Source organism: Thalassophryne amazonica, chromosome 4 (assembly GCF_902500255.1).
Source record: "Thalassophryne amazonica chromosome 4, fThaAma1.1, whole genome shotgun sequence".
In the NCBI taxonomy this organism is placed as follows: domain Eukaryota; kingdom Metazoa; phylum Chordata; class Actinopteri; order Batrachoidiformes; family Batrachoididae; genus Thalassophryne; species Thalassophryne amazonica.
The window spans coordinates 31,551,470-31,572,819 of record NC_047106.1 but is presented as its reverse complement, the minus strand read 5'-3'; the positions used below and the strand labels follow the sequence as shown (position 1 = coordinate 31,572,819).

At 42.0% G+C, this 21,350-nt stretch overlaps 1 protein-coding gene across 1 annotated transcript in view; it reads right to left on the bottom strand.

Annotated features, from left to right (window-relative positions):
• elna (elastin a) overlaps positions 1-21,350 on the bottom strand; it is a 187,740-nt gene that overhangs the window by 17,017 nt on the left and 149,373 nt on the right. Inside the window, exons 36-45 of the mRNA XM_034169334.1 lie at positions 18,534-18,560; positions 18,318-18,344; positions 17,898-17,924; positions 17,610-17,651; positions 14,378-14,425; positions 14,086-14,220; positions 13,446-13,502; positions 12,215-12,250; positions 9,764-9,799; positions 5,216-5,290 (exon numbers count right to left, since the gene is read on the bottom strand). Of these exons, the coding sequence (XP_034025225.1) occupies positions 5,216-5,290; positions 9,764-9,799; positions 12,215-12,250; positions 13,446-13,502; positions 14,086-14,220; positions 14,378-14,425; positions 17,610-17,651; positions 17,898-17,924; positions 18,318-18,344; positions 18,534-18,560 (510 nt within the window). The remainder of the gene's footprint in view (positions 1-5,215; positions 5,291-9,763; positions 9,800-12,214; positions 12,251-13,445; positions 13,503-14,085; positions 14,221-14,377; positions 14,426-17,609; positions 17,652-17,897; positions 17,925-18,317; positions 18,345-18,533; positions 18,561-21,350) is intronic.

The following is a 21,350-nucleotide window of genomic DNA, read 5'->3' as shown; positions in this document are numbered from 1 at the left end:
TCAATGATTATACTGCTAAGTCATTATTATGTCGAGTTCATGCCATCATTGTTTCTGCTCCGGTACACTGACGTTCCTCCTGGGGCTTCAAAACACTGCCTACTTAATATTTATGATACATTTCAGTAATTTTATTTCCTTTAAATGGCACTTTGCCACAATGAAAGCAAACTACATAACCTTGGATGCAAATAATCCTGCATTTAAACAAGAAATACTTGTGCAGTGACCTGACAAGCTTTAATAATTTTAGCCTACTGTAAATATGTTTTTATCATATTACCACTTGTGGGGAAGAAAATATCTGAAACAAATATATTTTCTCCTGTTGTCTGTACGTTTTCTTCTATGTTCATTAATTTATTAATGATGCAGTCAAATTAGGAATTCATATCAGAAATTTAATTTGCTTAGACTGACACAGAATTGCTGTTGTCAATATGGAGATAATTATACACAAACATAATATGTAATGTTACACCTGCAAGGTATAAATCGGTCTCTCATAGACAGCAGACTGATTGCATGATAAGCACATATTAGCAGAATACATTTGTTAATTCTTCCCCCAGTTCTTTCTGTAATACTGCCCCTTACAAAGCACAAACTTGAACTATTCCGCACTTTTAAATTTAATCAAAGTCACAGCAAAAATAATTAGGCCTGGGCCCTGCAAGAACTTCTCTTACAGACAAGATCCACTCTTACAGAACCCCGGACAATGGATACAAGCAGTTTTTATACAGGATTACATATGCGTAACAGAGGCGTACATTATTTTGCAAAATCCTTCTCTTATTGGCCCGTGCAATAACGAGAGACATATGATTTATAATTGTAACCTAACTCTCTTTATCCTAAGTGGTACAAACTGGTTAAATCCAGTTCTACATGCACATACCAAGAGAGAACAAATGAAAGTGAGAATGAGAATGAAACTAAAAGTATAACCCTTAATACCAAAAGAAGTACAGAAAACAAATAAAGAAAACCATAATACCGTAATACTGCCCCTTACAAAGCACAAACTTGAACTATTCCGCACTTTTAAATTTAATCAAAGTCACAGCAAAAATAATTAGGCCTGGGCCCTGCAAGAACTTCTCTTACAGACAAGATCCACTCTTACAGAACCCCGGACAATGGATACAAGCAGTTTTTATACAGGATTACATATGCGTAACAGAGGCGTACATTATTTTGCAAAATCCTTCTCTTATTGGCCCGTGCAATAACGAGAGACATATGATTTATAATTGTAACCTAACTCTCTTTATCCTAAGTGGTACAAACTGGTTAAATCCAGTTCTACATGCACATACCAAGAGAGAACAAATGAAAGTGAGAATGAGAATGAAACTAAAAGTATAACCCTTAATCCCAAAAGAAGTACAGAAAACAAATAAAACCATAATTGAACACAAATATATCTAACACATTATTTTTTCACAAATGAGCATAACAAGCTCATTTCCCAAGACCAATACTTGCTATTTTAGCTAGCAAGCCTACAAGCCATAACTACATGAAGGAAGTATTTGTGCTGTTCAATCACAAAGCTGTCTGTAATTACACTGTTCTGTTTTTACAATAGTTTAGACTAAGGTAGGGTAAAAGTGTATGAAATCAGATAACCTATCGTAGCCATGATAGCTAGTACAGCCCTTCATACTGTATGAAGGCCTATCTATAGTTAGCATACCATGCTAGCTAGCTAGGTAGATACGAATGCCATCCAGCAGTAATTTCTGTGAAGGAAATGTGTTTGTACCATACAATATTGTCTTCCTATAGATCAGTTTTTAGGTTATAACAGCTTTATTTGTGATTAGTGCAGAATTCTATAAGCCAGCTGATATGATGGACGTTGTTTTTCACTTCTTGCTTGTCAACCTGCAACATTCACAGGGAAAGACTATAAGCAGGGAATGTAATTCTCCCTACTACATAGCCTAATGGAAAATTCAACAGAGAATGTAATGAGTTGTGCATCCATTGTTTTTAGCAGATCAGCACACTTCCAGTAGCAGTGACAATTTTCATTTAGCAGCGCCTGGCTAATGTGCTTTATTTTGTCATGCCTGTCATCATGGACAAGTGTGAAAATTTCATGAATATGATGGTCCCACCACTGGAAAAAAAATTCTCACTGTGAGGGGGGTTCTCTGCAGTGGAAAACTATGCCAGGAGCCGGCGAGTCTCACGGAGAAAGCCGCACAAGTTTTGGAGGTGTGACCACAAAGACTCAGACAGAGTAATGGCGGATGATGACGGAGGACAGTTGTGTTTATGATCTCAAATGGAGAGCTGTGACGTGGACACGGGACTTGAAAGAATCAACACAAATGTGACTATGGCTATTATGTGGAATTCGTAGGACTATCGAGTGAGATAACGTTTGTTTACCTCTGAAGCCATGTGAAAACGGAGCAGTGCCAGACAGAATGATATTCTACACGGGACGCGGCTGTGCTTCAGGGTATGTATTTATTACTACCTTGTTTGTGTTTATCCAACCTTAATTAGATGTATTTGATTTTTTTTCTGCACACACCAGGGGCTACAAAAGAGCTGTAAATATGTTGGCCAGCCAACCTTGGAAAATTCATTCAAAAACAAACAGTGCACCCCCTATTGCGGTAGGTAAGTAACTATATGCGTTAATCAAACACAGGGGATGTAACACTGAATTAAGGAAACAGACAAATGCATAATTGCAGAGAGGGATATGATCAACATTGCCTGAGTGATGGGAAATTCATGAAACCCCATGAAATCAGCGTTGTATCCTTATATGTTTGATCATACTGATAGGTATCCTTTCAAAGAAACAGTTCTAGATGTGCAGGGAAACCATCATTCTTGAATGGGTAGTTGTAAAACAGCTAACTGATCATCTGCAGAGGAATGGTCTATTTAAAGAGTTTCAGTCAGGTTTTAGAATTCATCATAGTACAGAAACAGCATTAGTGAAGGTTACAAATGATCTTCTTATGGCCTCGGACAGTGGACTCATCTCTGTGCTTGTTCTGTTAGACCTCAGTGCTGCTTTTGATACTGTTGACCATAAAATTTTATTACAGAGATTAGAGCATGCCATAGGTATTAAAGGCACTGCGCTGCGGTGGTTTGAATCATATTTGTCTAATAGATTACAATTTGTTCATGTAAATGGGGAATCTTCTTCACAGACTAAAGTTAATTATGGAGTTCCACAAGGTTCTGTGCTAGGACCAATTTTATTCACTTTATACATGCTTCCCTTAGGCAGTATTATTAGACGGTATTGCTTAAATTTTCATTGTTACGCAGATGATACCCAGCTTTATCTATCCATGAAGCCAGAGGACACACACCAATTAGCTAAACTGCAGGATTGTCTTACAGACATAAAGACATGGATGACCTCTAATTTCCTGCTTTTAAACTCAGATAAAACTGAAGTTATTGTACTTGGCCCCACAAATCTTAGAAACATGGTGTCTAACCAGATCCTTACTGTGGATGGCATTACCCTGACCTCTAGTAATACTGTGAGAAATCTTGGAGTCATTTTTGATCAGGATATGTCATTCAAAGCGCATATTAAACAAATATGTAGGACTGCTTTTTTGCATTTACGCAATATCTCTAAAATCAGAAAGGTCTTGTCTCAGAGTGATGCTGAAAAACTAATTCATGCATTTATTTCCTCTAGGCTGGACTATTGTAATTCATTATTATCAGGTTGTCCTAAAAGTTCCCTAAAAAGCCTTCAGTTAATTCAAAATGCTGCAGCTAGAGTACTGACGGGGACTAGAAGGAGAGAGCATATCTCACCCATATTGGCCTCTCTTCATTGGCTTCCTGTTAATTCTAGAATAGAATTTAAAATTCTTCTTCTTACTTATAAGGTTTTGAATAATCAGGTCCCATCTTATCTTAGGGACCTCGTAGTACCATATCACCCCAATAGAGCGCTTCGCTCTCAGACTGCAGGCTTACTTGTAGTTCCTAGGGTTTGTAAGAGTAGAATGGGAGGCAGAGCCTTCAGCTTTCAGGCTGCTCTCCTGTGGAACCAGCTCCCAATTCAGATCAGGGAGACAGACACCCTCTCTACTTTTAAGATTAGGCTTAAAACTTTCCTTTTTGCTAAAGCTTATAGTTAGGGCTGGATCAGGTGACCCTGAACCATCCCTTAGTTATGCTGCTATAGACGTAGACTGCTGGGGGGTTCCCATGATGCACTGTTTCTTTCTCTTTTTGCTCTGTATGCACCACTCTGCATTTAATCATTAGTGATCGATCTCTGCTCCCCTCCACAGCATGTCTTTTTCCTGGTTCTCTCCCTCAGCCCCAACCAGTCCCAGCAGAAGACTGCCCCTCCCTGAGCCTGGTTCTGCTGGAGGTTTCTTCCTGTTAAAAGGGAGTTTTTCCTTCCCACTGTAGCCAAGTGCTTGCTCACAGGGGGTCGTTTTGACCGTTGGGGTTTTACATAATTATTGTATGGCCTTGCCTTACAATATAAAGCGCCTTGGGGCAACTGTTTGTTGTGATTTGGCGCTATATAAAAAAAATTGATTGATTGATTTTACACCCATGGTTCCAATGTAGAGGCGTTTAAGGGGGTCACGATTAATGGAACATGTTGAAGACACATCAGATCTCGATGGGAAACAAAATCATGCTGGATATGGACTAGGTAATATGTTAGGAATGAAAAGATGCCACATCGTTTGATGGAAAAAAAAACTGTCGTGTGTGTGTTTGTACTGTATATCCTTCTTCTCTGTAACTATAAATATTACAATATATTTCTCATATTCATGCATGGAAGAATCTTGCAATGTGATTTCAAACACTGCTAAGGTGGACCATAACGTTTGCTGTTGGTTGAACCTCTTGTCTGCCCCCCCGCATTGTAGTGGCTCATTTAAATCTGTGGTCCAGTGTGTGGCACAAGTCAAAAGATACTGTAGTAGTAGGTTCATGTAAGCAGCTATCTAGCTTGTTTAATCCACTTTGCTTTCTTACATTGAGAGGTTCTGAACTACTTTGCGCCAAATGTCTACAGATGAAGAACAACATCAGCTTAGCTGAACTTTTGCCCAAGTTACAGTTGAACTAACTGATATTGTCCAGCTAAAGCTAATGTTTACTGCACATTAGTTAACTAATATGAGGTAAGTTTCCCCAGGACTTAAGGACTGTATAATATGGACTCTGGTTACACTACCTGGTTTGGGTGGTTTAACTCCAGTACCAGCACCAGCACCTGCACCAGCAACTCCAGAAGGGTACGTCAAGCCACCTAATGGACAGAACACTGGGTCAGAACTTGCGATAAAGAACTATGTAACTGTAATTCGAAAAACATTCTAAGCTACAGAAAGAAAGGTTACATGATACACTGTTCTGAAAAAATTGTGTAGAGTATGTTCTAAAATACCAGGAACTTTCCATTACCAAACATCTACATATTTAACTTTTCATCCCTGATACTACAGACAATGTTAATAGTATGTCAGCTTCTTGCAATGGAATTAACACAACAGTAATTTCCTGACCAAACTTAATTTAATTTAAATCCCCTTTTCAATATATTTGGTAGAATTCTTATGCAGTGTAACACTGTTTGGAATACATCCCCAATTCCAATGAAGTTGGGACGTTGTGTAAAATGTAAGTAAAAACAGAACACAATGATTTGAAAATCTTCTTCAACCTATATTCAATTGAATGCACCAGAAAGACAAGATATTTAATGTTCAAACTGATAAACTTTATTGTTTTTGTGCAAATATTTGCTCATTTTGAAATGGATGCCTGCAACACATTTCAAAAAAGTTGGGATGGTGCAACAAAAGACTAGGAAAGTTTATGAATGCTTAAAGAACACCTAATTGGAAACAGGTGAGTGTCATGACTGGGTATAAAAGGAGCATCCCCAAAAGGCTCAGCCATTCACAAGCAAAGATGGGGTGAGGATCACCACTTTGTGAATAACTGTATGAAAAAATAGTCCAACAGTTTAAGAACAGTGTTTCTCAATGTTCAATTGCAAGGAATTTAGGGATTTCATCATCTACAGTCCATAATATAATCAGAAGATTCAGAGAATCTGGAGAACTTTGTACACGTAAGCGGCAAGGCCGAAAACCAACACTGAATGCTTGTGACCTTCGATCCCTCAGGCGGCACTACATTAAAAACCAACATCATTGTGTAAAGGATCTTTACTGCATGGGCTCAGGAACACTTCAGAAAACCATTGTGAGTTAACACAGTTCGTCGGTACATCTACAAGTGCAAGTTAAAACTCTACCATGCAAAGTGAAAGCCATACATCAACAACATCCAGAAACGCCGCCGCCTTCTCTGGGCCCGAGCTCATTTGAAATGGACACACGCAAAGTGGAAAAGTGTGCTGTGGTCTGATGAGTCCACATTTCAAATTGTTTTTGGAAATCATGGACATTGTGTCCTCCGAACAAAAGAGGAAAAAGACCATCCAGATTGTTACCAGTGCAAAGTTCAAAAGCCAACATCTGTGATGGTATGGGGGTGTGTTAGTGCCCATGGCATGGGCAACTTACACATCTGTGATGGCACCATCAATGCTGAAAGGTACATCCTTTTGGAGCAACACATGCTGCCATACAAGCAACGTCTTTTTTCAGGGACGTCCCTGCTTATTTCATCAAGACAATGCCAAGCCACATTCTGCATGTGTTACAACAGCGTGGCTTCGTAGTAAAAGAGTGCAGGTACTAGACTGGCCTGCCTGCAGTCCAGACCTGTTGCCCACTGAAAATGTGTGGTGCATTTTATGAAGTGCAAAATATGACAACGGAGACCCCGGACTGTTGAACAACTGAAGTTGTACATCAAGCAAGAATGGGAAAGAATTCCACCTACAAAGCTTCAACAATTAGCGTCCTCAGTTCCCAAATGCTTATTAAGTGTTGTTAGAAGGAAAGGTGATGTAACACAGTGGTAAACATACCACTGTCCCAGCTTTTTTGAAACGTGTTGCAGGCATCCATTTCAAAATGAGCAAATATTTGCACAAAAACAACAAAGTTTATTAGTTTGAACATTACATATCTTGTCTTTGTGGTGTATTCAATTGAATACATGTTGAAGAGGATTTGCAAATCATTGTGTTCTGTTTTGATTTACATTTTACACAGTGTCCGAACTTCATTGGAATTGGGGTTGTCGTTAAAAATGACAAAACATTAAATTGCAGCTATCATCTATTTCCTACAGGATGCTACTTTCTTACATCCTCCATGTAAAGTATTTTGTAACTGTAAGGGCTTCTTCACACACAGTGCGAAGTTTGGACAAAGTGCACACTTAGTGCGCATGACGCAGGAATTGTGTGCAAACCGTGTAATGTTGTCCCTGCCGCCAACACCTCGTACACCTGTTGCTACAACTATTTGCGCACACAAGTGCCTGAAAGACAGAGTGTGCGCTGTGTGAACCCATCGCACCCTCTCGCAGCAGGTGTCGGCCAAATTCCAGGTGACATGCACGAACACCTAAAACCGCTCGCATGACACTTAAAAAATGTGTGGCCAGTTGCACTCTTGGCACAACAAGCGACTGCAGATAATCACTGTTGTACTGCTGTGAAATTTGTCCAAATTCCCCATGAGTGTGACTTTGCAAACACACACACTGACATGTGGGTGTGTGCGTCCCACACACAGGAGGCATGGCTTCCGACAGAAGCAGCTGTGGTGATATGTCATTCTGGACATTACAGCTACACAACACCTACTGTGTTTGGACAGTTGTGGACTAACAACTGTCCACTGTGAGATGTGTGTGTCTCATTACTGTATTTAAGTGGACTTAAATAAAAACATATATCGCCATGGTGGCGACAAGCTGCAGCAAGCGAGCGCGCCCATGGAGCAGACACTGACAGCCTGCCAGTTTGAAATGGACCGTCAGATCAGAACAAGCAGCGGGCGATCTGACCATCACCTCACCCACGTGAGCTCTGTTCCACATGACGCGGTGTCTGTGCTGTGACATGCCATCCACAAGACACGCGTGTCGGGCAGAACACGCCCGTGGCTGACTGGACACACCTGACCAGAGCAGATGTGGACATCAGAGCACACTGCTTCTCATTCATGTCATTTCATGACTGTATGTCAGTGACCATGGGTCATCACCAGATGAACAGATGGATCATATTTGTTTTGCTCACTTCATAAATGCGGTGTTTTTAAATGGTGTGGGATTTAGATTTTTTTGTAATACTTCCATGTCCTTCCTGATATGAGGTAGCGTCCCGCAGCTTTCAAAGAACAGCTCCATAGCTCAGTGGTAAAGTCGCTGACTGGGGATCAGAGGTTTTGAAAGGCGCAAGTTCGCATCCTGGGTGGTGTGTTTTTTCTTTTTTTATTTCTTCCACATAAGTGGCGTCACGTGGTGCACCTGGCACTGTTCCTACTCGACGGACACCGGCGCGTGCATGAACTCTCGCACCAGGTTCGTGCCCGTCGGCGCGATGTTTCATGCGTTAATTTCAAACTGTTTCACGCTGTTTCGCCGTTTTGGTCCAAACTTCGCACTATGTGTGAAGGGACCCTAAGCAGCTGACATGGACCAATGATTATTCTGGTTTTCTGGGTTGAAAAACTAAATTAATCATCATATGTTTCAGAGTCCTGGTGATGGCAGAACTAATTGTACTTATGTACAATGCATATTTAACTTTATATAAGAGCTGAGTGGATCCTTTTCATTTGACTGGTGGGTTGTATGTCACGTGACATGGATTATTTGTACCATTTGCTGTTGTGTTTCATTTACCGTGCAATAGTTCTTTTTTAGCATGCAATTTTGGTGCTATATGAAATGTGCTATTGCATGCCCTGACCACCGCGCATGCTCACGCTACCGGGGGTGGTATTTAGCTAAACATGGCGGAGATTGTTTTGCTGGCGGACGACGATTTCAAGGAGCTAATTGACGCTGCTAATTCCTCAAATGCACACACACATAAAAACAAATCCACTACGCTGTAACTTGTCTGGAGGCATAAAGAGCTGTTAAGATGAAAAGCTGGATACATTTATGACATGAAATGGACTGAGGAATTACATGAAGTCGTTTTTTTTTTTTTGTAAGTACACGAAGTCGGTGCACGGCATCACGGACTACATCTAACTGTTTTTTTAAGTTGACTGAGAACAATTTTGGACTCCAATTTAACATTCATGTTAGACTGTTGACATCAAAACACCAGTGCTACACCAAAATGTAAGTCCCTTTTCTGTTGTTTATAAATTAATATAATATCAAATGACAAGGATCTATTTTATCCGTTATATAAAACAAATAATGAATGTTTTTTCATTCTTTCAATGGAACAAATATTTAATTTAGTGAAAGATGGAATGTTCCATTCAACTTGGCTTCGCCTCGTTGAATGGAACATTCCATCTTTCACCTCATGAAATATTTGTACCATTGAACTCATAAACATTCATTATTTGTATAATATGCATGCTGTAGTTCTTCCATGAACAAAACTATTTAATGTAAACTTGAGCAGTGCTGGAAATGCTGCAAATGTGGGAACTTAAGGTCCAGCTGAATAATCATGGTTTTTTTTTTGTTTTTTTTACACAACAGTGACTCTGGGAGTCATTTACATTCATGATTACACATGTTTGACAGCACGTTTATTTATTGCAGTGTGTGTGTCTAAAAAGGGCTCTTTAGTGCTGCCGGCCTGCTCTCCTCTCATACATACCCTGTCCATAACCAAGACCATATGGACTGTATCCTCCTGAATCATGATGACAGAGAAAAGCAGTATTATTAGGTTACCTCATCCTCTGCAGTGACACTGACCCGCTCATCCAAAGAATAACAATAATAAAAATAACAACAAATTATGTTTGTATTAAAAACAAATGGAAATCATTATTAAAAGTAGATTTAAAAAAATAGTAAGTCACATTTTTTTAAAAATGGGGAAGAGGGACCAAAACTGATAGCGATAAGCCAAAAGTATGGGATACGTTTAGATCAAATCAGATCAGATCTGGGAGCATTCAACAATGCCATGCATCACCACATGAACCATACTGCAGGACCTTCCTGGGTCCTGAATGGCAACCACTCAGGCAGCCAATTGGTCCATCCCCACATCTTTAAAATAACCATCCATTTGGTGCAGCTTAGTGGAGCGTTGGCATCCCCTTGGTCTTCTCCAACCACTGGGATCCTCAACACTCACACACATGCACAGAGAAACATGCCACATGACCAAACTGTTGAAGCCGACGCTCCCTCACAATGCAAGTAATTCTCCTCATCTTCATTTCTCTAAGTAATAGCTCGTTTGATAAAAAGTCATTCCAGCAGTATCCAAGGACTGTCCAAAGAGACCTACTGTAGTACCAAAGACATCCAGCTGTCACCTTAGATCACTGGTTAGCATCTAAGTTTCACAAGAAAACAGTAAAACAAGAAGCCTCAATGCCATTAGTTATGTGGGAACCATGGTGAGGACAGAACGAGGACAACCATAGCCGGATAGTAAGGTAAGTACTGAGAAATAAGATTTAAGCCATCAACATGTCTGTCCTACACAGTCTATGCCGACAAACGGACCCTGCAGACCACAGGGAGGGATAAATGCCACATAGTTAGATCCCTGAAAAAATCTCTGGAGCTGCCTTCTGTTGGAGGGTAGCACACTACGAAGGGTATGGGGGGAAACCATATGGAGCCTCTTCTCTGGAAAAGACTAAAACACAGGAGAGTACCAAGGTTTGTGTCTTTTGGAGGGTGATGACTGATGCAGTGCTGAGGGGTCATTCACTGTACAGCAGCACCCAGGGCCAATTCTGAGGCAGCTCATACATGTAGGCACCTGGAACATCTTTTCTCTGAGTAAAAATGACCATTTTCCACTACTGCTTGCATGCATGTGAAGACACCTAATCTTCTCAAAATGCATGGAAGGTTACACATGAAGTCCTGATCCCTGAGACTATATGATCAGAAAAAACAAGTGGGCCGAGGGATAGTAAGCATCACAGCCATCATCCAGGATCAAAAAAGGAGCATCTAGGACCACATCAAGCTGGCCTCCAAGTGAAAAATGGCAGACGGCAGAAGACATGGGGTGGTGAGTAAGAAGACGAGACACCGAAGACAAGGTGCTTTCCTTTACCAAAGTCAAATCAAGTCTGAGAGCAGGTGCCTAGCGATGCGCTTTACTGCATCCACAAAACCACAGAATCGCCTCAGGTCCTGGATGGCAACCACTCAGGCAGACAACCGGTCCATTCTCACATCTCTACAATAACCGTCTATCTGCTGCAGCTTGGTGAAACGTGGACGTCCCCTTGGCTTTCTCCAACTAGTGGGTCCTCGTGCTGGATCACGCACAGAGAAACGGGTCACATGGCCAAAATGTCACAACTGACACTCCTTCACAATGCAAGTGATACTCCTCATCTTAGTCTCTCTCAGTAACCGTTCATTTGACACAAAGTCATTTCAGCGATACCCAAGGATCCTTCAAAGACACGTAGTACCAAAGACATCTAGTTGTTGCCTTAGGTCTCTGGTTAGTGTCAAAGTCTCACAACCATACAGCAAGATGGGCAGTACCATGACCCTAAAGCCTTTGTTCACCTGCAAACATATCAACAAACAACTCCGTCCGATGACCTCATGACTCCATAAGCTCTTCCCAGGCACCTCTGTATCTCAAAGGCTGAGGACCCAGAGACATGTAGAGTATATCACTGCCAAGATAGCTGAATGTCTCTACCAGCTCAGCTCCTTCAGCACATACAGATACACTTCTGATGGCTGAGTCCAGGAACTTGTTAAAAGCCTGAATCTTAGTCTTGATCTATTCCTTGATCCTCTAACTATTACCAAACATCAGAGCAAATTGTATATGCGTTTCCCTGTATTTAACTATATGCATGCTGTAGCTCTTCCACTAACAAAACTATTCAGTGTAAACTTGAGTAGTGCTGGAAATGCTGAAAATGTTGGAACCTGAGGTCCAGTTGAATAAGACTGTCATCATGATTTTTCTTTTTTCTTTTTTTTTTACAGAGCACTGACTTTGGGCCTTATTGAAATTCATAAGACATGTTTAACATTTATTTATTGCAGTGTGTGTGTCTAAAAAGGGCTCTTTAGTGCTGTCAGCCTGCTCTCCTCTCATACATACCCTGTTCATAACCAACACCATATGGACTGTATCCTCCTGAATCATGATGACAGAGAAAAGCAGTATTATTAGGTTACCTCATCCCCTGCAGTGACACTGATCCGCTCATCCAAAGAATAACAATAATAAAAATAACAACAAATTATCTTTGTGTTATAAAAAAAAATGGTAAATGGACTGCCTTCATGCAGCGTTTTTCCATTTGGATCAGAAGCTCAAAGCACTTGCACAAGCGCCTTTAGTGATTTTCCAGCCTGACAGGGGTCTGAAGTGAGGATCCTGTGTTCTCAAGCCCACTGCTTATCCATTAGACCGTCACCTCTCCATAACTATAGAAATAGTTATTAAAGTAGATTGAAAAAAAAAGGAAATTCACTAGTTTTTAAAATTATTTTCTTATGGGGCAAAGAGGCCAAAACTAAGGCACCTGGAATATCTTTTCCCTAAGCAAGAATGACCATTTTCTACTGCTGCTTGTGGAGCAGCTTTCTTTGGGTTGTTGTGTTTTGACTCCTCCCACTCACTGTAGTCGGGACGCAAACTCACGATCTCCGGTATGGCAGGCAGCCTCTGTAACCAGAAGGCCGAAATCCAGCGCTCTGGCCTTGAGGACAGAGCATCCTTTTAGCTAATGCACAGCAACTCCTGCTGGCCTCCGTCACACTTGCATGTATGTGAAGACACCTAATCTTCTCAAAATGCATGGAGGGTTCCCCATGAAGTCCTGAACCCTGAGACTATATGATCAGAAAAAACAAGGGGGCTGAGGAGTGTCACAGCCACCGTCCAGGGTCAAACAAGGAGCATCCTGGACCACATCAAGGAACCGGCCCCCAGGGACAAACAGCAAGAAGACTACATCAGACAGCAGAAGACACATGGTGGTGAGCAAGAAGATGAGACATCATGGAAGACCATGTGTTATATTTTAGGTCAAAATGCACAAAATGTCAGTGTCCAAAATCTTTGATGTGGATTTGTGCATTGTCAATTTTCTGAGCTATACCAAAATAAGTTTTTCTTCCATTCTTGTTAATTAAGGATGATATTACTTCCTGAAAAGGGGGGAAAAATAATAATAAGAAAAAAGAATTTAAACACAAGGGGCATTCTGGGGAGGGAACAGCTTTTAGAAGGGGCCGGCATTACTGTGGCCCCGCCCCTGTTTCTCCACCAGGGTCTAATCTTCTCAGGGTTTACAAAAAATGGACAAATGTAGTGAAGATCCTACCTGGACCTACTCCTGCTGCCAGTGGGATTCCTGCTCCACCTCCTGCTCCACCCACACCTATAACAGCACAGCAGCACATATGAACATACAAGTGGAACTGATGTGACGAATGAAGTATGAGGTGTTCAGTTGTACTGCAAAGATTAAAACATTTCTTTTAAAAAGCGCAATCTTTCAGAAACACAGCAATTCTTGGATGAGCTTGTGAGTGAATATGTCTTCTTTTTTAACGTGTTCAATCCAGGCAGCCAATATAATGTTTAATATAAATACAGCCAGAGCAGATAACGTCTGGTTCAGGATGCACTTCATCTCGCCGTTAGATCATCAGAGAGTGTCAAAAACAAATTCTTCACTTTGATGAATGCATCCAGAACTGACATGTTCTTGGATGGAGGTGAGGAAGATTAAAGCATAAGTGTGCAACAGCAGTGGTGCGTGCAGAAACGTCTTCAGTGAACAGCATTTTGACAGCTTAGATGGACTATGATACTGACTGGTGCAATTTGTCCTGTGAATAGTGCTACACCTCCTTGACTGATTTTGTCACGAAGAATTCAGAAGTTTAACTTTGTACAATAATTTTTTTTTCCTTTTTTTGATTGCCTACACATGTGCACACATGCAGATGTGCACATACCTGGTGGCTTCAAAGGCTTTGCAGCAGGCAGCACAGCACCTCCAGGTCCGACTCCAGGTCCAACTCCAGGTCCGACTCCAGGCCCGACTCCAGGTCCAACTCCAGGTCCGACTCCAGGTCCGACACCATAAGGGACTAAGGCACAGAACAGAATTGAATTGAAAAAGATAAGACTGTTAAATGATGTTAGTTTAAATAAATATAACCAGGCTGCAGATTGTTGCATACCTGTGACTGATTATAATTCAAATCAGTCCAGCTTAAAAAAAAAGCAGATAAAGACTAAACTTGCCTCCGTAGCCTCCACCATAGGGGTACCCGCCAGTGCCTAAACCTGTTCCTGATGGAAAAACAAAATTATTCAACTGGAGTACTGAAATTGCTCTGACATTACAATAAGGACTTAAGTTGTGTCTATTCCGGGGTCTGGTTCGGATGTTTCCTGCTGTTAGATTGTGTTCAGTGACCCTACCTGCTACACAGATATGAATGTGTATAAATGGTTAAAAATATGATTAAAATGTACACTAAAAACTCCACCGGTTACCTTATCATGCAGAAACTATAAGAAATATCAACACAAAATCAAAAATGGTGATGAAACGATGATGGCTACACCCCATCTCAGTGGAGAGTCAAATCCTTCCTTGGGATGGTGCTGCATTATCAGCATTTCATTTCTGGCTGTTCCTCCTTCGCAAAGCCACTCTAAACCTTGACTGCAGGGCAGAAGAGGAGGGCTAAAGGCTCCTTTGGTCACATGGGGGCTGGCACCTTCCGAGAACTGACTCCTTAGGATTGGACTCTTGCCTGTGAGAAAGCTTTTGAAGATCTGAAAAGTGCACTCCTCAACAGTGTGGTGTTGGCACACCCAGACTTTGATAGGCCTTTCATTCTCTCCACAGATTGATGGTCGGTGCTGTTCTATCACATGTGCCTGCTGGTGAGAAGAAGGCAAGACCTATTGCCTTTGCGAGTAAAACACTCAGTCGCAGTCAAGCCAGCTATCCTGCTCACAGACTGGAATTTTTGACTCTGAAGTGGGCAGTTTATGATACGTTTAGCCAATGGCTCAAGGATCACAGGTTCACTGCTTGGTCTGACAACAATCCGCTCACATACATCTTAACCAAGCCGAGAATTGACACTTGTGAGCAGCGGTGGGTCTCTAAGGTGGCTCCATATTCCTTCGAGATCAAACACATTCCCAGCAGGCTGAATGTGGTGGAAGATGCCCTCAGCAGAGATCCATTTGTGAAGCCTTTGAGGCAGCGGCTGCTGAGCAAACCTTACTCTGAGCTGCTAAACCAGGTGTGTGATGTCAGTGATGAACTGTGTGCAGGATGCCTTCTGCCTCACCTGCCAGCCACAGTCATTGGTGGGTCCCTCTCACTCTGCTGCTTTTGAAGGCTCAATGTCCGAAGAGATTGTCTCCTCACTTCTCTCCCCTTTAGACAAGTGGGACTCTGCTCCCAGGCAGCGTGCAGCCTCCATGGCTGACCATGTCACCACCCTGAAACCTGCTGGCCAAGACATGTTGCCCTCCTTGTCTGAGCTTCAGTCACATCAGCAGCAGGACTCAGTTATCTCAAGGGTCGCTCACTATGTTGATAGGAAAGGGAGACCTGCCAGGCGTAAATGCTGCAATGAGACTCCGCCAACTCTGAGAGTGTCGAAGCAATGGGATAAGTTAACACTTCTGAACGGCATCCTGTATAGGATCACAAAGGATCCCTTGACCAAACAGTCGAGGTTCCAGTTTGTTGTGCCTGGGTCCCTGAAGGCAGATGCATTGTCAGGTGTTCACAACAACGCTGGTCATCAAGGCCAGCCCTGCACACTTTCTCTGGCCCGCCAGCGTTTTTACTGGTTTGACATGGAAAAGGATGTCTGCAATCATGTGAAACACCACCACAGATGTTCTCAGCAAGACTCCCAAGCCTTGTCAATGCCTACACCCCTCCATGAAGTAAAATCAAACCAGGCATATGTGCCTGTTCATAAACGTTAATTTCTAAACAAAATCTGAACAACAGCAGCTCATAATTACAATTAAAAGAAAACAAATATTTCCCAACAGCTCCCAATACAAGCTGGTTACCACCTACCAAGTATAAAACCTTCATACAACAAAACTCAACCACTTTCATCTAATACATATCTGGAGAATACCATTTCTTTGTATAAATATTTGAACCAGTTGATAAAATGTGGTTACTGTCAGTGCGATCATCAGACGCCCTAATCGATCAGGTCTGATCAAACCTGAATAAGCGCTGGGACTGTTTTAAAGCATGGTCGCTTTCGGTGCGATCAGACACCTGATTGCAGTCGACTGGCGCTTTAAAAGCTTAAATCATCAGCGGACCTGATCGGAGCAACCAGCGCTTTAAAAGTTTAAAGAGTCGCAGCACTTCATTCACAGCAGCGTTTACCAGCCTGCACAGGGAACAGACTGATGTTACGAGCCGTGATGAGACAGCAGTGTGTCCTGCTGTATATCAGGACACACTGAGTGCCAGTCCACTGTTTTCCAAGCACAGCGACGTGTTCTGTACAGCCAGCAGGAGTGAACTGAAAAAGAGTTGAAAACAAAACATACCCAGCTGAAAAACGGCAAGTACGTGCACACGCTAAACGCAACACAACGCAATTCTATGTGTGAAAGGGGCTTTAGCAGGTGCACTGGAGTAATGGCCAAGTGGTCGGTGCACGTGCTAAGAAAACAGAAGGTTCCTGGTTCAAGACCACTTCTGCCCATTCGCCATATAATGTGGAGTTGCTTCAGGTGTAAAACATGTGCCACGTCAGCAGGCAGATCCATATTGGATTTGCTGTGATGATCCCCAGGAAGAAGCCAAAGTGGAACTGTTTTCAATCAGTAACTTACAAAACTGCATGCTGTAAATCTGTCTCCTTACTCGACATACTTTATAGTACTTTAATTGTATTAAATCAATGTTGAAATCCTTCATGCATGGATGACCTAATATCTCATATTTTAATCAGCTGCATTTACATGACATGAATGCATGTTTGCATGACTTGTACTGTGAATTTTGCTCTATAAAGACAAAATCTTTGAACATTTGAACAGCTGGGCTGCCTTGAGGAAAACACAGGCGGGACCTCGGCCAAGTCTCCATAACGCAGGACAGCTGAAATGCACTCAAACTGCTTCCCTACAGATTCACAAAGCAGACGAATGCTCAGCTTTTCTGTACAATGCTGCTTTTCTTCCACGTCATCCCTTCAATCCCTTGAGTCGTTAACTGTCTAGACAGCATGCGGATGTCGAATACAACTGGGTGTCTGAAACCATTATTTACAATATCTCAGAATTTAAAAAAAAACTGAATGGATGTTGTGATGTTTTGAATGAACCATATGCTGTCTGCTCATTTAAGCCAATAGGTAAACTTAAATCATATAACTGTAATCTGTAAATTTAGCAGGATTGTTGAGGGTGGAACATAATAATGCAACATGTCATTACTCTTTCTTAGAGGTGTGACCATTCTTACCTGGTACAACTGGTTTCAGTGGTTTCCCACCTGTTCCAACACCTGCAAACAGCAGCAGTCAACATCATTACAGCAGCAATGACTATAACTTGTGTGTTGTCCCCATCATGTGGCCAAAGTACAATGCCAAAAATGAGCATCCTGACACACCATGTTTGATTTATAAATCATAGTAAAAGCAATACAGGAATGGAAAATGTGGTGTGAAAAATCCTTTTTAAAATTATAAAACATAAACCATTTTTTATGAGACAGAATAATAACTAAAATAAAAACAAAAATACTTACCAGGTTGAACTTGACCTGGTGTACCAACTAAAAATAACCAGAAATTATATTAATTATGACAGATCATGAGAGAACACTCTTGGGAGAAATCTGTGCAAAAGATAACACAAATCCATCATAACAACGCAGATCGAACCATGAACATAATTCACAGTACACAGTCCTAGTCAGAGTTTCTGGCATTTTAAACACATAATTTGAAATTTAAATTTGTCTGAAGCTGACAGTTTATCTCACTTTCTCTGAAAATATTGTTTGATATTATCATTCATAAAGTTGGACATTTTATTAATTATTCTGATTACAAGATTTTTGTTTATGTGCATTAATTTCTGAACATATTTTAAATTCTGTAGCTAAAATTCAAAGGCGATGATGATTCCAACCAGGAACGTGTGTTAAAGAAAATATCGCTCTTACCACCAGAAGGTGCCACACCAACTCCTCCTGTCACACAAAAATATACAAACAGACTTTTGGTTTTGTCTCATATCTAGTGTCTAAACTCGAGATCTGGTAAAAGATGTATTCTGAAAATGTGGAATACACTGCTGATAGCAAGGCTGAGAAAGGTTTTAAGGTTCTTTGTGTATTTGCCATTTATCATTGCCTGATATGTACATGTGTATTACTTACCACTAGGACGCACAATTCCATCAGTACCTGTCAAAACAGCCACAAATACAGCACATGAGAACAATATGAAATACAGTATGCTGCAGCAATAAATGCATTGTGAAAATATGCATGTATTTTAAACTTTCTGCCTGTGCACACACCTCCAAAAGAGTAAAGAAACAAACAAAAATTAAGTCACTTTGCAACTTTATTACAAAGCATGAAATTAAAATCCTGGAAATATTCTAAAAACATCCTGTTGTAGAACTTCACATAATAAAACATCAATGAGATAAAAATGACCCACTGCAAACTTTTATATTGTCAAAATAAAAAGATGATTTACTATTACTGCCATTTCGGTGAGTCTATTTGATTTTTCAGATGTAATAGCAATGACATGTTTGACAGAAAGACATCATGCAGAATGAGCTGTTACTGTGAAAGACATGCACTGATGAAAAAAGATAGCCTATGCCAACAACTGCTGCAAAGTTTTAGAAGCATCAAAGGTGCCTAGATCTTTCACACAGTGCAGAAAAAAATGTGTCACCAATTTTTTCCTTTAAAAGTACATAATTTATTTCAGATGATGAAACCACATAATTACAGTGCATCCAGAAACGATTCACATCGTTTCATTTTTTCCACATCTTTTTTTAATGTTACAGGCGTATTCCAAAATGATTGAAATCATTGTTTTCTGCACACAATACCCCATAATGACAATGTAAAAAGGTTTTTTTAATTTTTGCAAACTAAGAAATCACATGTACATAAGTATTTACAGCCTTTTCCATTAAGCTCAAAATTGAGTTCAGGTGCATCCTGTTTCCACTGATTATCCTTCAGATGTTTCTACAGCTTAATTGGAGTCCACCTGGGGTAAATTCGTGTGATTGGACATGATTTAGAAAGGCACACGCACACACACACACACACACACACACACACACACACACACACACACACACACACACACACACACACACACACACACACACACACACACACACACACCTGTCTACATATAAGATATGTCAGAGCACAAACCAAGCATCAGGGTCAAAGCAATTGTCTGTAGACCACCGAGACAAGATTGTCTCAAGGCACAAATCTGTGAAAGAGTCCAGGCCTGAATCCGATTGAACATCTCTGGAGAGATATGAAAATGTCTTTGCACTGATGCTCCCCATCCAACCTGATGAAGCTTGAGAAGTGCTGCAAAGATGAATGGACAAAACTGCCCAAAGATAGGTGCATCAAGCTGCCAAAGGTGCATCAAAAAAGTATTGAGCAAAGGGTGTGAATACTTACGTACACGTGATTTCTTAGTTTTTTATTTTTAATAAATTTGCAATAATTTCAACAAAAAAAAAAATACTTTTTTCATGTTGTCATTATGGGGTGTTATGAGTTGCTGGGAACGACTGGCGGAACCCTCTGTCAGCGAGGTCTTCAACTCCCACCTCCGGGAGAGCTTCTCCCAGATCCCGGGGGAGGTTGGAGACATGGAGTCCGAGTGGACCATGTTCTCCATCTCCATTGTTGATGCGGCCGCTCGTAGCTGTGGTCACAAAGTCTCTGGTGCCTGTCGTGGCAGCAATCCCCGAACCCGGTGGTGGACGCTGGAAGTAAGGGATGACGTCAAGCTGAAGAAGGAGACCTACTTATCTTTATTGGTAGGTGGGACCCCGGAGGCAGCTGACAGGTACCGGCAGGCCAAGCGTGCCGCAACCCGTGCGGTCGCAGAGGCAAAAACTCTGGTCTGGGAGGAGTTCGGGGAGGCCATGGAGGAGGACTATCGGTCGGCCTCGAAGAGATTCTGGCAAACCACCTGGCACTTCAGGAGGCGGAAGCAGCTCTCTACCAGCACTGTTTACGGTGCGGGTGGGGAGCTGTTGACCCTGACTGGGGATGTTGTCGGGCGGTGGAAGGAATACGTAGAGGATCTCTTCAATCCCATCGTCACGTCTTCCGAAGAGGAAGCAGAGACTGGGGACTCAGAAGCGGACTCATCCATTACCCAAGCCGAAGTCACCGAGGTGGTTAGAAAGCTCCTTGGTGGCAAGGCTCCTGGGGTGGATGAAGTCCGTCCTTAGTACCTTAAGTCTCTGGATGTTGTGCGACTGTCTTGGCTGACACGCCTCTGCAACATCGTGTGGCGATCGGGGACAGTGCCTCTGGATTGGCAGACAGGGGTGGTGGTCCCTCTGTTTAAGAAGGGGGACCAGAGGGTGTGTTCCAACTATACGGGGATCACACTCCTCAGCCTCCCCGGTAAAGTCTATTCCAGAGTACTGGAGAGGAGAATTCGACCGATGGTCGAACCTCGGATTCAGGAGGAGCAGTGTGGTTTTCGTCCTGGTCACAGCACACTGGACCAGCTCTACACGCTCCATCGGGTGCTCAAGGGTTCATGGGAGTTTGCCCAACCAGTCCACATGTGTTTTGTGGATCTGGAGAAGGCGTTCGACCATGTCCCTCGGGGCACCCTGTGGGGGGTGCTCCGGGAGTACTGGGTCCGGGGTCTTTTGCTAAGGGCTATCCGGTCCCTGTACGACCACAGCAGGAGCTTGGTTCGCATTGCTGGTAGTAAGTCAAACCTGTTTCCAGTGCACGTTGGCCTCTGCCAGGGCTGCCCTTTGTCACCGGTTCTGTTCATTATTTTTATGGACAGAATTTCTAGGCGCAGCCAGGGTGTAGAGGGGCTCTGGTTTGGGAACCACAGAATCTCATCTCTGCTGTTTGTGGACGATGTGGTTCTGTTGGCTTCGTCAAATCAGGACCTTCAGCGTGCACTGGGGCGGGTTGCAGCCGAGTGTGAAGCGTCCG